At 38.9% G+C, this 16,501-nt stretch overlaps 1 protein-coding gene across 1 annotated transcript in view; it reads left to right on the top strand.

Annotated features, from left to right (window-relative positions):
• CCDC138 (coiled-coil domain containing 138) overlaps nucleotides 1-13,546 on the top strand; it is a 77,882-nt gene extending 64,336 nt beyond the window's left edge. Inside the window, exons 14-15 of the mRNA XM_019524372.1 lie at nucleotides 11,267-11,405; nucleotides 12,861-13,546. Of these exons, the coding sequence (XP_019379917.1) occupies nucleotides 11,267-11,405; nucleotides 12,861-13,032 (311 nt within the window). The 3' untranslated portion in view covers nucleotides 13,033-13,546. The remainder of the gene's footprint in view (nucleotides 1-11,266; nucleotides 11,406-12,860) is intronic.
• The last annotated feature ends 2,955 nt before the right edge of the window (nucleotides 13,547-16,501 follow it).

Here is a 16,501-nt window from a genome sequence, read left to right as displayed (position 1 = left end):
GAGAGAGAGAGAGAGAGAGAGAGAGAGAGAGAGAGAGAGAATGAATGTGCAGAATTCATCTAAAAGAAAACTGTTTCAAGCAGATACATTTTTTTTATTTTGTTCATTTTGGAAACATTTGCTGTTGTATGATTTTTTCTTGAATCCTGAGATTTTGATCATTTTCAAGATTTATACACTTTGAAGCATTTAAGTATCAGCACAGTCTCTTCAAACAGATACCAATAACATTCAATGTATGGTCATATCTACTTAAGCTGTTTCTATTTAAGGCCCCAATCCTTCAAACAGTTGCATATGTACTTAATTTTACTCACATGAGCGTTCCCACTGAAGTCAATGAAACTACTTCTGAATATAATTATTTGCAGGACTGGGTGAAAACAGTGAAGGTGGAGCTACTCTGTTTAGAGTACTGAATGGTAAAATATCAAGTCTATAGATACCAGATGGAGGTAGGTTTTACCTCATCTATGAAAGACAGAAATCTTGAGAAATAGTGTTTGAAGATAGAGCAAAAGAGATGATCTATAGCTTATGTAGGATAAGCCATAAAGCACATCTATTTAAAAGGAAATCCTCTTCCAGCATCCTCTTTTCTTATCTTGTCTGCCTTTGTAATGTTCTCTTCAATCACTTACTCTGCAGACAGTGAACAATTATAATGTATTAGTATCTATTTTATTGTACAATCTTTTAATCACAGGTAAGTATCTTCAGCACCATTAAATGTAGCTCATGATATATACTAAAATCAAACTGCATGCTATAGATCATTTTCAAAAGCTAAAAATTAATAGTTGCTGCAAGGGCTTATTGTGACGCATTGCAAGCATTAGTTCAGATGTTTTTGTTAAGATGAAATAAATAATGTTTAAATAATTTGAACTAGAAGGAACAGTATTTTACTTATTTCTGCTACAATCATCTTATTCTTATTGCTGTAATCAAAATGTGTTCCTCTTATAATTTTCCTAGTGTCCTAGTAACAGATGTATACTGCATAACTGCTTTGAATTTCAAACCTCTAGTAATCCACGCCAACGCTGTGAATTAAAAGAAAAGTGCAATTAACTTGAGATGAATAAAATTCCTGCAGCTGGTAGGGAGAAGGTTAAACACTAAATCTGTTAGAGGCAACTAACTGCTTATTAAGTAAATCCCCTTTGTTATTCAGAATTACGTTTTGCTTTATAAACATCCCACCCATTGAATGCAGACATGAGGTCACGATCACAGATGGTAGATTTTTAAAAGCACTGCACATATAAAGCCTCATAATGTCTTATGAGTTTCATATGTATTTTCTTCAAGGTAAACTTTTCAGCTGCTAAAGATAATAGATAATAGATGTACAGTAATGATCTTCTGTTCTTTACTTAATCTGCTAACCTTGCATTCTCTGTATAAATGATCTAAAATTTTATATACGTTTTTAGAAAGAAGATGACTGTTTCAAGCCAGCTAGTCATCTTACATGTAGTTACCAGTGTTAACCTTTTTTACCTTCACGTTTATTTAACAGAACGTGTTTGCTTAATTAATAGAATTTTAGAAGACTTAATTTCTCTCATACATAACTCAAAACCCAAAGAAAAGAATTTAAAGCAGTTCTGTCCTTGAATTAATCATAATCTAAAAAGAGGCTAATACATTTGCGATGATTATTTTAAGTAGCAAGTAGAGTAATTTATTTACCATATTTTCGCACATATAGCCCATGGGCTATACACGTTTTTACAAACTTGAAGGATGGGTGCGGGCTATACAAGGGTGCGGGCTATGCAGAGTCTTTAGAACAGCATAGCTTGTTCCCAGCTGTGGGCTCCATCTCCGGCTCTGGCGTCCGTGCCCAACAGAGTGCAGCAGGGAGCAGGGCTCGCAGCTCCTTATCCCTCCCCTCCCCGCTCCCTCCCCTGCAGAGCCCCACTTGCAGCCATCCGCACTCTGCTGGGCACGGCTGCCGGAACTGGAGCTCGCAGCTCCTCATCCCACCCCTCCCCTGCAGAGCCCTCAAGCCCATCCCCGGTTGTGGGCTCCAGCTCCGGCTCTGGCGGCCATGCCCAGCAGAGTGTAGCTGGCGGCAGTGGCGGGGAGCGGAGCTCGCAGCTCCTTATCCCTCCCCTTCCCTCCCGTCCTGTCCCCTGCAGTCTCGAGGTGCGGGGAATACACAGAGTATTTTACAAAAATACAATTTTCTGCGGGTTATACATGGGTGCGGGCTATATGCATGAAAATACGGTACTCCTGTTCATTGTCCTAATTACATTTAAACATTCATCTGTAATCTGCTATGCTAGTTTAAAAGGCAGTCCAGTTTGGAGCTGAATATGTAAGTGCATTTTTTCACAGAGTATGACAGGGGCAGGCAAAATACAGCCCATGGGCTGAATCCAGCCCGCCAGGCCATTGTATCCGGCCTGCAGGACTCCTAAAAAAATTTAGAAAATATTTATGAGCTCCTGACTGCCTGTTAAAGATGACAGGAGCCAGAGACAGTAGGACCCAGGGGGAGCTGGCAGCAGGACCACAGCCTCACCCTCCACCAGCCACTTCCTTGCTTCATGCTCCCACCCTGCTCCAGCACCATGTAGCTCCTGGCTGCATGGCCAGACTGGGGACCATGGGGTCCTGCCAGTGTGTGTGGGGGGGATGTGCACGCGCAGGCAGGGGCAAAGAGTGTGTGTGAGGAGGCAGGGGAAGAGTGTGTGTGCGCGCAGGCAGGGGCAGTGTGTGTGTGTATGTGTGTGTGTGTGTTCGTAAGGCAAATCCCACATGCACAACCCACCATAACACATGCGCCCACACCCCCTCACACGCTCCAGCCACCCTCCTCCCACACAGTCCCCCACAAACCACATACCCACCCACAGCCCACATACTCACACACACACTCACTTGCTCCCTCATCCCACATACCCACACACCTACAGCCCCCCACAAACCTATACGGAGCCCCCCATAATATATGTAAGACTTCATTTTAAGCTATTATAGACAATCACCTCTATGTACACTACACAAACGCACGTAAATCAGGACAAAAATATTTTTTGAAATCAAAGTAATGAATGTTTTAGATGTTCACTTTTTAGAATATGATTTGGTAATTTTCTGGTTCCAAGATAGCAAAACCCCTTGCTGAAAGGAGTACTTCCAGGGCAAGGGGAGGAGCTCCTGGTGGCAAAAGTCAGGGGTTAGGGGGTGGGACTTCCAGTTCCAAGATGGCGACCAGGGGGCAGGGCACCTGTCAAGGGGCAGGGCTACCCATTCAGCTCTCAACAACTTGCCAATACTTGGTAAGCGGCCACCCAAAATAATTGCCCACCCCTGGAGTATGAGGACATAAGAGTCCCTTTGTGTATGAATTTGCCATTTACTAGAATCTGCTCTTTACTGCTCTGCCATCACTATTGCCATTATTGCTCTGTTCCAAACTAAGGATATTCTTACTGTTAGAGGTAATAAGATATATTTTAAAAATATGGATGTAGAGGGTTATAAAGAAAAGAACAATAATAGAGATTGGAGTTTAGAGGTTTTACATTGGGATATATGAAGAGCTAAATACATGTAGCTTGCAGAAACATCAATTTAGCCCATAATAGGCTACAGATATTGGAAAGATATAGATAGATTATGATGAGTTTAATAAAAATGGCCTATAACTTGGAAATAAGAGAATGTAAAGATAACATTTGAATAGTCTATGGTTTTAGCCTTTGACATTACTGAGTGCAGGTATAATTTTCAAAAATCCGAGGTGTGTAAAGTACAATTTAGAGACCTGATTTCCATGTAAATCTTAGTGGCCAATCCACAAAAATCCTGCTCAATTGTTTAAATGCCTCAGAGTCTGTAGACATCTACCATACTTATTTGATTATAAGTCAGACTTGCATATAAGTTGACCTTGCATAAATTGAACCTTGCATAAAATTGATTCAAATTTTAAAGTTCAATTTTAAAAAATGACTTTTTGCCCAAATATAAATTGATAACTATAGAAAGTCCCTGAACTGCTGTTGTCCTCCAAGCTGCTTTTGCAGAGTGAAGCAGTTAATAGCTTAAAACTGATCCAAGTGTATCATAAACCTAAAAAGGAGGAGAGATCAAGGAATTGCAATGAGCGCAAGAGACCACAAAACTTTAAAAGTCTTATGTGGATAATCAGATTAATTTGTTTGCCAAGTAGGAGAGGGTTTCCTGAAGTTCTTAGTGTCTTTTGTTGCAATATCTAATAGTATGGGGCAAGGTTTTTATTACAAAGATTGTTAAACCACAGAAGGCAAAGCCGTCTGGTTCTGTGCAGTTTTTGTGTGTTTTGGTGATGAGGGCAAAATAGGTAAAAGCAAGGTAGGTATTTTAACAGGGTGGTCAAGATGCATCCAGCCTGGCTTTGGGGTCATACCTGCCTCAGGGAGGAGAAAGGCTTCTGCTGCCCACTGCCCTACAGTACCCTCCCAGCTACTCCTGCCCTCTACTGCAGGAGTTCCCCCTCACCCATCCATGGGCAAGCCTTCTAGTCCTGTCTGCCCCTGCCCTGGCACCAGGTTGGTCCCCTTGCTGCCCTCTCACTCCGTGTGAAGTGTATCAGTCTGTTTCTTCGCAGGTCACTAGGGAGCCCACTGCCAACATGCTCAGTATTGGCGGGGGCATATCTTTCTTTGTGGGTATCCTGTCCTGACTTGCTCTTCCACTCTGTGAACATCCAGCTCAGGAAAGTATCCCCCTGCCTTGTTCAGTCATGGGGTTGGCAAATAACCTTGTACCCTTCAAGACTGCTGCACAGGGTCATCTGCTCCCTCGAATAGTGCACAGGACAGTCTTGTGTATAATTCTGTATTTTTTCCATTTTGGGGGGGGAGGGGGAAAGTCAGCCTGGAATAAGAACAATATATGGTAAGGGGGGGGCGGCGTTTATATGGCAAGTCCCTTGTGTGAGCATCTCAGCATTTGTCTCGTGTAAGATGGTTTAGGAATCACAGAATCAGTGTCCCTGCACCAAAGTCACCTGAGGGGACTATAGGTTGGTGTGCACGGAACCTGTCAAAAATCCATCAACAGTATTGAGTTCAGCAGAAAGACAGCAGCCATGGTCGATTTTGTTCAACTGTGGTTGAAGGACAAGGAAGCAGACCAGCTGGTGGTGCCCGCATTTTACATAATAGCCTAATTTAAATGTAATTATACATACCTAACTCTTAAGATAAAGCTTTCTTTGCTAATGCATCCTTTTCCCATTTCTTGTAGGCTTTCTGCTTGCTCATGAAATCCTTTTGATGTGAATAATCCATCTAGTTGAATCTGGAGCCCTTCCCTACAAAAATTTTCCTTGCTTGGGATGCTCTTTCTAAATAGCTTGTCACTAGTATATATGTGTTTATAGTGAGAGAGAGAGAGGTGTGTGTGTGTGTAATCAGTCAAAACAGAAGCTTGCTTTATGAGTTTTCAAATGCCTGAGTTTAACTATAAATAACTATAGTTTTCCTTTAACAGACAAACATCAAAAACAAATATTTCCTTATGAATGATGAATGAGATGTCAAATTTTGTGGAGTTCATAAGGATAGTGGAACTGCATGTGGGGCTTGAGCAATAGAAAGATAAGTAGGGAGGGTGCATTTAGTGTATTTTAACTTAAATAAGCAACGCAACAAAAATTGTATATACTTGTCCATAATTACCATGATCATTTTGCTTCTGTCCCATTCTCCTACATTTCTTCTGTCTTTGGACTGTTGATTGTCTGTTCTTGCACTTTGAGACAAAGCTACCTTGTGATGGATTTGGGAAAGTACCCAGCACAGTTTGAGCACAGCAATAATATAGGTGCTTAGGCAAACAGAGCTAGGCTGAGATTTGGTTTCTGGTCTCTGTTTTATGTTGAAATTCCAGAACCTTTTCAAGTTGTTTTGTCCACTTCTTTTCCTTCTGTTTTATAAGCTATTCTTTTCTCTTATTGTAAGCCGACTTGAGCCTTTGTTGAGAAGTGCAATATATAATTTGAATGAATAAATAAATAATAAAGTAAGATTATGTCAAATGCATTTTAAACCCTGGCTCCAAACAACTGTTATAAAATCAGTAAGGTACAGGATCTTAGGAAATTGTTTGAAGCATGAATTCAAATAATTGTACTGAAGGTTTTTGTCTCCAACATGGCAGCAATTTTAGTCGTAATTTTTGTGCTGTACTCTAACTAGACAGACATGCTGCCCGAGCTTCAGAGCCCTTCCCATCCCACATATTTCTGCTCTTTATCAATTATCCCTACCTCAGTGCACATCTGCCAGTGATGCTACTAGTAGGCAACCGTTGATCCTTCTGGATCATGGTGTATGATAGGTCACCCAGACCTTCAACACATGTGCTTAGGCAGGAGTATGGAGGAATAGAGGCTGCCCACACCACCTTAGGCCATTGAGACAGAATCAGACTGAGTCCAGATGTTTGGTGCCTTAATGCCTGTAGTTATGTGCGTGCCCAGGTCACCCACGTGGCAGACAAGGATTCTACCACTGAACCACAACAGTGTAGACAGTGGTACTAGTAAAATTTATATATATGCATGAAGATGAAGCAAAACCCCAATTGCTTGTGTTCATTAAGCCTGAAATAGTGCATACTGACAGTCTCCCTTTCCAAAGTCATATAGGTCCAAATAAGAAGTAACTTCCTGGCAGATTTGGTTAAAAAACAGACATCACATTTATTCAGTCATTCAGATCACTCAGTCATTCAGATGTCCATGTTAGTTGTTCTGGGATAAATCCTAAAAAAAAGGTTCACAAAATAAGGAGTAACTGGTTATTCCAGGACATTGCAATGTGCATTTGAACCATTATCCTAGGATTGCATCATTGAATCGATGGCAGAAAAGGGCTGGTGCATTCAGCTACTCACTAAATGCTGATTAGAATAGCACCCCAATCTCAATATATTTCTGTTCTGGGACAAAAGTACAACTTGCCCAGGGACAAATGTAGCATCTATTCCTAGCCTTTGATTGGTGATGAGAAAAAAATGTAGATGCTTTCTGTCAATAGTGATTTAATTGCTTATGGTTGCAGTCTTACCACCCAAACTAAACTGTTAGTTCAGGTTGGTAGTAACTTTTCAGGATGCGTGTGCAAACTTGTGCACAATATTTTTAACTTGTACTGAATCCTGACATAATACATGCAGACTGAGTTGTCACAACAGCCATAAAACACAAACATAAAACCTAATATTTTAGAAGTATTTATTTACCTCTACAGTTATTTTTCAGATAAGGATGCTTTTAAATGCTAAGATGAGAGACTTACTAGACTTAGTGTGTGTGTGCGTGTGTGCAAACGCGCGCTTAAAACGTACCTGTTTTGGTTTTCTCTGCTTCTGGTTATAAAATTATATTTTCTGTAACTAAGCAATTACTTCCACTTTGATGGTTCTTCCGTTGTATTAAAGTAACTAGTCATTTTTTAAAATGTAAATTAGTGAACATTTCAGTCTGTGTTGTAAACTTAAGACTCAAAGAATTACATTTTTATGATGAAATTATTTTATTTCAAAAGAGTAATGGATGAGAAAATAAGGAGACTTTGCAAGCTCTATATTCTATGAGACATAGGACTTGGTGAGTGAGGTGCTTGCCTCTACAAAGATGTTTTTTGGGTCTCAGATTTGGGTCTCAAATTTTTGGGTCTCAAATTATAGTGCATAGGAGTGACCTCCCCTCTTTCCACAGACATCCTAGTATCTTCCTGTCAGTGGAAAGAACTTGCCGTTGTCCTCATCATTCACACAAAATATGAATGTGAAGGCAGATAGTATCTCATACGCCTTTGTTTTCTTTTGTTTGGTATTGTGTATTTGCAAACTCCATCTTGGGGTATAGATGTAACTTGCTTGTAGTGTGATAGCTGCCTGGCCATGCCTTTCAGTGTTAGGGAAATTTATTTCATCCACTGGTGTCAGGAAAACTATTTTCACCTCATGAATGCTTTTGGCTATGGAAGGGGAGCAGAGGGCCTTTCTTCGAAAGCATTATATATTTGGCCATAGTTAAGACTAGAGGATTTTGACTGGTAGGCAACAGTGCCCCCCCCCGCCAATACTTAGAAAACTCAAAAGTTCTTGGCTGTAGTGTCTTGCTTTCAAGGCTTTATTGATCACCAGATTTGCAGTTAGTTGGGAAATTTTCTCATCCGTCAGATGGCAAGGATTGAGATTTTGCTTTCCACTGTAGCATGGTTTCTGGTCCTCTTCCTAGGATTCTTTGTGCATCAATTAACAGTGACTACTTCTCTGTCACTGCAGTGGCAAACTACTGGAGTGACTTGGTGTTCCCTGCTTTTACCTGTGGCCCATTGGGTGTTTCTGGCCTTTCTGTGCCTTGTAGTTGTGCAGGAGGGTTTGGAGTGGCCCTTTTTAAAAATCTTTGGGCATGTGGTTGTTTGTGTACCTGTGGAGCTGGACGTGATGGCTCAGGTCTGGTCCAGTCCATTGTCTATGTTTATAGAGGGGGAAACCCCCCCCCAGAAAAAAACACTCCAAATTAGTTGGTGGATGCTGGGGTTTTACTTATGTTTTCATGGTCTCTCTCACTCACTCCTTCCTAATATCTTAACACCCTCCATCATAAGCAAGATATTCTTTTGTTTCTCATTATGATTAAATCCACGTCACTTTGCTGATGTAACAGACATTGAGAGAGTTGCTGTCCTCTTTGTAAGCTGGGAACATGCACATACTTCTTGCGTTCCTTGGACACAATATATGAATTTCCATGTGGTTTGTTTCAGAAGCTGTATAATAAATCTTAATATAAAATGTTAATATAAAATTGCTTAAGAGAAGAAAGAGTTAGACCAGGGTAGTATTATTCTAAGTTTAAAAATCTAGGACTGGATTAAGTGACAGGAGAATTTGAACTGAAGTCCTCCAGAAAGTTAGTTTTTTTAGTAGCTCGATGAGCTGCCCCTTTGCCTGCTTTAAACTTTGCAAATATGTTAGCAGTGTACATATGGTACACACCTTTGTACCAATACTGGGACTGTCTGGAATATTAGGACCTGTCCTTATGACAAGACTTACTATGGCATGCCCTTGCATGACCCTTCCCAACTTTGTCTAGGGCAACAAAGGAGCTCTCTACCCTGGTGGAGTGGTAGGAGTATAGTCATCCTATTCATGCAAAGAAGCAAGCAAATCTCTACAAAGCCACAAATATTCGAGTCATACGTGGACAGCCAGAGTTATTCCAGATTGTCTCACTTCAGGTAGATGGAAGCATAGTTCTTAAGTCGAACAGTACTTGCAAAGCAAAATTACAAGAGTGATTATTGCTGTCAGCTACCCCCTTGCAAATGAGGGAGATTTCTGTTACCATCCTTTTACATCATGCTCTGTTTTGGCTCATTTCAGTCACTCCAGCATCCATTTTTAATATTTCTTTCTGAAACAATTGCATGAAACAAACCATACTTGGCCATTTTGTTACTTCCTGAGTTCAAAATATCAGCAAGAAAACCAGCAAATCTTGTCAAGCAACACTGGCTAATGAAATTGTCTAAGTTATTAGCAGCAACAGAGCGTATTGGGGTCATCTGTTGGCATACTCATTGAGAAGACATTGCATTTTGCATATAATTTATATATGGGAAGCTATCTTTACAGCTGTAAGGGATAAAAGCTTAAATACTATGGAAACTAATGACTTAAACTCTTACACTGACCTTGTTATTACCAAGCAGATTCTTCAATCCCTGTTCCGTGTGGTGTTATATAGTTTGGACTGCTTTCTAGGTTTAAAATATCAGTAAAATGTATAAAATAAATTACAACTTTGTATTCACTCCAAGGCTATTTGTTATGGCTAATAAAAGTTGTGTATCCTTGGGGGAAGATTTTTTTTTCCACCAAAAAATACATCCATTCTTCACTGAACGGATAACAGCATCTCAGCATCTCATTTATAATGAGCAGATCTCAGGTGCACATGAAATAGGGCTTTATAGCAATAATTTTTCTTTTGTTTCATTGCTTTATGCAGTAATGTGCATGTCGTAGGAATCTGCCTTTTTAATTGGAACTTAAGAAATGTAATTAAGCTAAGAAAAAAAATCTTTCTTTTCCCAAATCTTTGTACTTCTGTGAATACCCTGTGCTATTAGTTAACGTGCAGTACTGCATACATAAGAATGTCAAACACTACAGTATTTCCCATATTCATGCTATGAATCTCTGAGACAAAATGATTGCTTTGGGACAAAATGAAAATATGTTATTTGCTCAATTTAATACCGGAATATTCAGTATATTTTTATTGCTACATAAGAAGGATTTTGGTTTTGCAGTTGTAGCTTTAGACTCATCTGCTTGTGGGTGGAACAAATACATATTCATGCAAATTTCAGAAGGAAAAGTTTGCAAGGTGAGACCCGTATTTGCATTCCCTTATGCTGAAAAAATAGAATTGCTCATTCTTTGCATCCTTACCATTTTTTAGTTCTTGATCACAGAATTTGTAAGTTTATACTAACTTGTAAGGTTAAAAAATATGATGTGAAAGGGATGGTTCTTGTTGCATATTGAAGCACTAGAGTCATAGGCAAAAGAACTAAGTGAAAGATGCACAATTTTGGCTGGTCATCAGTAGTTGGTCGATAGTGTTGAGGATGTTTTGTCAATATATATATGCTAATATATGTGTTTTTACACAAATGAATCTTTTTAGTCTATTATTATTTCACCAGTCTTGAAAATAAGTACTACTAAACAAGCATTGTGATAATGAAAAGTTGTCTAGTTCTACATTTTCTCCTGTAAGTACTTTGGTATCTTCCACTGACATGCTATTTTTTAGCTTCTTAAAATAATATTCTGTAGGGATTCACCTTTGGAACAACTTAGTACTTTTTCCTGGTAATCACAGGATGAGAACAACCAGTACATGAGTTTCAGTTAGGATGCCTGAGATGCAAAATGATCATTTATAACACAGAAGTACCCTCGTTTTCTGTTTTATCTTTTCTGAAGGAAACAGAGAGCACTTGTTTCACATACAAGCATTTGTGATGTTACAGTTTAGAGTTCAGGTTTATTACTTTTTAGGTCTGCCAGATTCTTGTGTAAAAACTGCTGTAAAATAAAAGGTGATTCCATTTAATTTTAATCCTCTTGTTGCATTGTAAATGTGCGACTAGACTTTCATTAACTGTAACACTGAGGGAAGGGTTTCCTACTGAAAGAATTAATGAGAATTCTCTCTTTTTTATAGGTTTCTTGCAACCTTTCCTGGAAGCCTGTAGTAACGAGTCCTTTTTCCGTACTTGCTCTGTGTTGCTTCGAAACCCTAAACTAGATCTTCAGATACTGGAAAAACTCAGCATTTTACTGCAAAAGCTCTCCAGAATCAAGTAAAGTTTTTTCTTTGGTTGGTTTGTTAAGGGTTTTCAAGCTGTCTTTGTTTTCAGTTATCGAAAGCTGTTTTCTTCATTCTCTTCTTCCCAATGTCTATAGTTCCAGCAGTATAACAGATTATTAGCTGTAGCGTGGGAAGTACCTAAGTTTCCTTGCCATTTATTACATTAAAGCACAGCTTTTCCCATCATAAAAATGAATCTTTAAGTTGCGTTTGTAAAGAGCTTAAAGATCTAGCACAGCACAGCTTACAATGAGTGTAAAACTGTATTGGTCTCCTGAGCATTTTTATTTTATATTTGAGTTTTCCTCTTGTATACTGATGAATTACCTTCTAAAGAATGACTTCATTTTTCTTTCCACTGACCCTCAGTAATATCATTTTTTCCAGGTAATATATTCCAAAGGGCTAAAGGTGACTTGGGAGCCAAAAATCTTATCTGTTTTCAAAATCCAAGTGCCTTTTGAAAATAGAGATGTTCCTAAGTCACTTGAGTCTTTTAAAAATGCTGCCCTCTTTTCAGTAGGACTGTTTCCTTGATTGTTACTTTACAAATGTATTACAACAGCCATTTTCATTAATGGTGGTATGACAACTCTTACTGAATTCCTCCAGTACATTACTTAGTAGGATTACTTCCTTATAAAACAGAAAATTGAAGCCCTGTACTAAGATTCGGTGGAGGAAAAAAACTGGCAGCAAATTGAGGATGTGTAGTTTAGTTTGGTTCTTCTCCATGAAGATGAAAACTAACTCTCAGTGGAAAAAAAATAAAATAAAAGTTTCTGAGTTCAAAGAAAATTCTAAAGTAGCCAATATTTTTCACCCAAAATAATTTAAAATTTTATTAGGATTTTCATACAAGACTTCTTAACATTCTGTAAGTCTGGGAAAAAAATCTTGCAGATGGTAGAAGTTTAGAGTTGGATTTCTCTGCAGTATTCTTGAGTATCAGTTTTCTCTGTACTTTCAGGGCAGTCGCTCTTTTTTTCCTAGGTTTCTTTTATCCACCTATTTGCCTTCTGATCTCTCCCTATACTTAGTCTATTTCCCAGTCACTCTTTCATAGGAATAAAACCTTGCTTCACCTTGAGTTTTCTTTGCACTACATTAAAAAGCCACTTATAAATGGAGAGGAAAGTTCCTGATGATTTTTGTATGCATGTCTCCCTCCCTTCTTTCCACCTCTGCCTTCTTCCCCTTCCTTCCCGTCCCCCCACCTCTGCTCCCTATACCAGAGCCATATCAGCTTGGACAGTTATCCTTCCTGGAAATGTTAAAGGAGTACGTTCTTTAAATTCAAGATATAACCCAGATTTTGATTCAATTAAAAAATCAGATTCTCTGGAATTAATTACTTAAAAAAAAAATTGAAATTCTCTTTTTACCTTTTAAAAAAAATCAAATGATTATTTAACTTTGACTAATGCTGTGCTAAAATCTTTTGCAGAAGTAATAAGAAGATGTTTGAACTATTTACTCTTCACCTAATGATCCAAGAGCTGCAGAGGACAACACATCCAGATCATGCTTTTCTCTCTATTAACCTCAATTCAATTCTTTTTAATTTGGGCTTAACAAAGAGCAACTCCCTTGTCTCCAGTCTAAACACAAGTCACTAATTAACCATATTTTACTGTGAATTATTTTGTATTGATATTTGTTCAGTCTTTTGCTAGTTATAAAAAATAGGCTAGCTAACAAGGACATCAGGATTTTATTTACTATTCAATGTGTAGTTTATGACTTACAACATATTACCTTCATATGAACTCATGAAAATGGAAAGTAGTACATTTCAAAATACTGTTTGTTCAATTTAGCTGAAATTTTGCTCTAGATTTCAGTGGCCTGTACTGTCCTACTCATTCACCCCAAGCAGCACCATCTCCACAAGGAGACTTCTAGTATTAGCCTTCCTCAGTGATGTAAAGTTAATTATTCCTTTTAATCTTCAAAGTGTTTTACGGGTATTTATTATAATTATCACATAATAGAGAAACATTAGTATTTTCATAAGTATATATCAGAAAGATGATTGTTTTGATTATTGAAGCCAAATTTTGGTAAAATTAAACATGCTACAGATGTGTATGATTTGATGTGCATTGAATAAAAGCCTCTGTGATTCCAATAGTTCCAAGAATTGTTGTTCCATAATCTCTTCTTTCTAAGACATGTTTACTGTATTTTGCTGGGTTTTTTAACTCAAAATGATACTGATTTAGTATTTCTGTATAGTTTTTAATTGTAGCATTCCAATGCTAAATGTGAATAAAAGTATTTCTTAAAGAAAACATATTGATATTGCTCCATGCAAAAATTGTAATCTTTTACCTAATCCATTTTCTGTTGATTTCCAAAAAGGGCCCAAGTTAGTCCATGTTCTGACTTCTGCATGCACAAACTTGTGTTTTTTCAAGGTGTCATGTACCTAACACTGTACTGCTGTTCAAAAAGTACCTAGGCAGAGAAAGTGTCACTTTTTGAAAACTTGGCCTAATAATTGTCTTTTATGTCCCGCTTCTGTAATTGATTATATCATTCTGCCATGACTCCTGCAACTCCTTAGAATTATAAATTTGAAACTGCATTTACAGTTTAAAAAGGTGCCATAAGTCTGTGTTTGATTAACACTGTTGTAACAAGGGCTGGCTTTAGGGGTGGCCATAATGCCCCCTGGTGGCCACTCAGCCTTTATTTCTCCCTGTCCTTTAAGCATTGTCCCCTTCTGCTCACCTGCTATGCCTGGAAGTTAACATGTATTTAGAAATGGGAGGCTGCCCCAGGGATCCCTGAACAGGATGTTTTCTGCTCACAAGCCATGGTCAGCCAGCCTACTGCCTTAAAGGCAATTTCATGACGTCCTCATCTCCTCTTTTAGTCACACCCATGCCTTCTAGATGTTACCAGTTAATCAATTATCAGTCTAATGGGCCCTCAGCCCTAGTCCCCCTCACTCTCTTGGCCCCCTCCCTGGACCCTGGGCTCCCTAGGCTCTTTTGTGCCCTGCTTCCAAGCTCTGGCCTCACTCCTAGACTGTTCTGTCCTTCCTTTGCCCTGTTCCCAGGCTCTAGCCTTACTTCCAGGTCTCTGGCCCTGCTCCCAGGTCTGCTGGGACCTCCTCCCCATATTCCTTCCCTAACCACCAATTGCTGGGACCTCCACTTCCCCTTAGTCCCACCCTAAATCACTGATGTTACTCAAGCCCTAAGGCTGTATTACCTATAGGCTTTCTTGATGTCCATCAGGAGCCTCTCTCTCTAGCCTGATAAGGAGCTCCTCTCACATCAGTCTCCAGGGCTACACTGCCTGCCCAGCTCAGGACCAAGGCTTATATACCCCTAAGTCTGGCCCCCTTCTGATCAGGTGTCCCCTGATTGCTGCCTGCAATTTCTCAGCAGCATTTCCTCCCCTTAAAGAAACAGGTGCCCTAAGCATCCTGTTACACCTGTCAGTCAATGTGACACTTCACTGGGCATATCTACATGTGCATTTACTGTTCAGTAAGCAGCTTTTACACTGGCACTACATGTTCAGGTGTTACAGCACAGTAATGCTGTGTATGTACTAACTTGGACTAAAGTTAGTCCCAGGTCAGTCCATACAAACAGGGTTACTGCGCAGTAAGGTGTCTACACATGCCTTACTGCACGGTAACTACTTGGGCCTTTGCTACCTGCATCATGCAAATTTATGCTCAAGTCAGCGTAAGTCCACCATAGTTACTGTGCAGTACGGGGGTGCATGTATCTACATGTGCCCGTACTACACAGTAATTTCAGTTACTGTGCCGTAACCTAAGTTACGGCACAGTAACGGTGCATGTGTAGATGTGCCCACAAAGAGTCACTTTTTTGCCCTTTAGAATTTTCTGTGTTTTTCTTTGATGTTCGTTTTGATTCATACATTTTTACTGGGAAATCTTTGAAATTGGCCTGTGATAGAAAATTTTCCTTGTCAATCTGACCTTTCAATGTTGCTGATCTTTTTACAAAAAAATCAAATTTGGTAAATGGGTTCTATCCAAAATATAAGCGCATATTTCTGAAAAAAAATGGGATGACTTTTAGCTGTAGTTTGTCATAGATGATAATTTGTGCAAAGAATTGCTGATGTATTAACTCCTTGAATAAAACCATCTCCATCAGCAGCTATGCTTTCCTGCCAGATTTTATCCAGCAACGCAGAAGCTTTCATATGCCACTTATCTGGCAGATAAGATTTTCTTTATTAGTAGATGTATTTCTCGGCCCATGTTTTCTAGCCCCACATAAGCACTTGTAAACATGATAGTAAATTAATGTGCAGAACTGGTTTGTGAAGCTGTTACACGCAGAATGTTAATTCTGCTCTCCTAGTGCTGACAGTCTTGGCCGTTGCCTTCACTAAACCCTTCCAGGGTCAGCAAGTACTGCACTGAACATCCCCAACTATGTTTCGGTAATTTGGTAGAGGTGTTTAAACGGTGTTTTGGAGCATACAGGATTGTTGCCATGGCATATTTTATGGTATCTTGTATTAGCTGCAATGTGTTAAGAGATGTAATGTCACTGGAGATGAGTTATGAATTAGTGGGTAGATTAACTTGATTTTCTTCATTTGGGGTTTTTTGTGTCAAGTATCCAGCAACTTTCAAGTGCTTCACAATTATTTTTTTACTTAGAAATGGAACTATATTTACCCATGTTCTTAAAAGGGTTATGGCAGATGTTCTACTACTACACAAAATTTAATGATACTATCCACTCTCTAGAGAAGAAATGTATTGATGTGCACTTGGTTTTTGGTATTCATATAATGTAAGAATAAAACTGTTACTGGAAGTAATTTTTGCATAATACAATATCTGAATCATGAATGCCTGGTGCACAGACACATGTGGTTAAAAAGAACTAAAAGCTGTAATTTAAGATGGAATTTTTAAAAGTTTATGCATGATTTTAAATACTGAGTTTAGCAGTTTTTCTTGTGTGCATAGTTGTGTTTCCTTTTAATCTTTTTCAGTGTATATTAATATCTTGTGTACGTGTATACAGTGCTGTAGATTCGTATGAAAGTTAGAACTGTGAGTACACAAGTGCATTTTTT

The sequence above is a fragment of the Gavialis gangeticus genome, unplaced genomic scaffold, assembly GCF_001723915.1.
Source record: "Gavialis gangeticus isolate Ggan-Ray unplaced genomic scaffold, GavGan_comp1, whole genome shotgun sequence".
NCBI lineage: Eukaryota > Metazoa > Chordata > Crocodylia > Gavialidae > Gavialis > Gavialis gangeticus.
The sequence above is the reverse complement of the archived record's forward strand: the minus strand, read 5'-3'. Positions and strand labels throughout refer to the sequence as shown.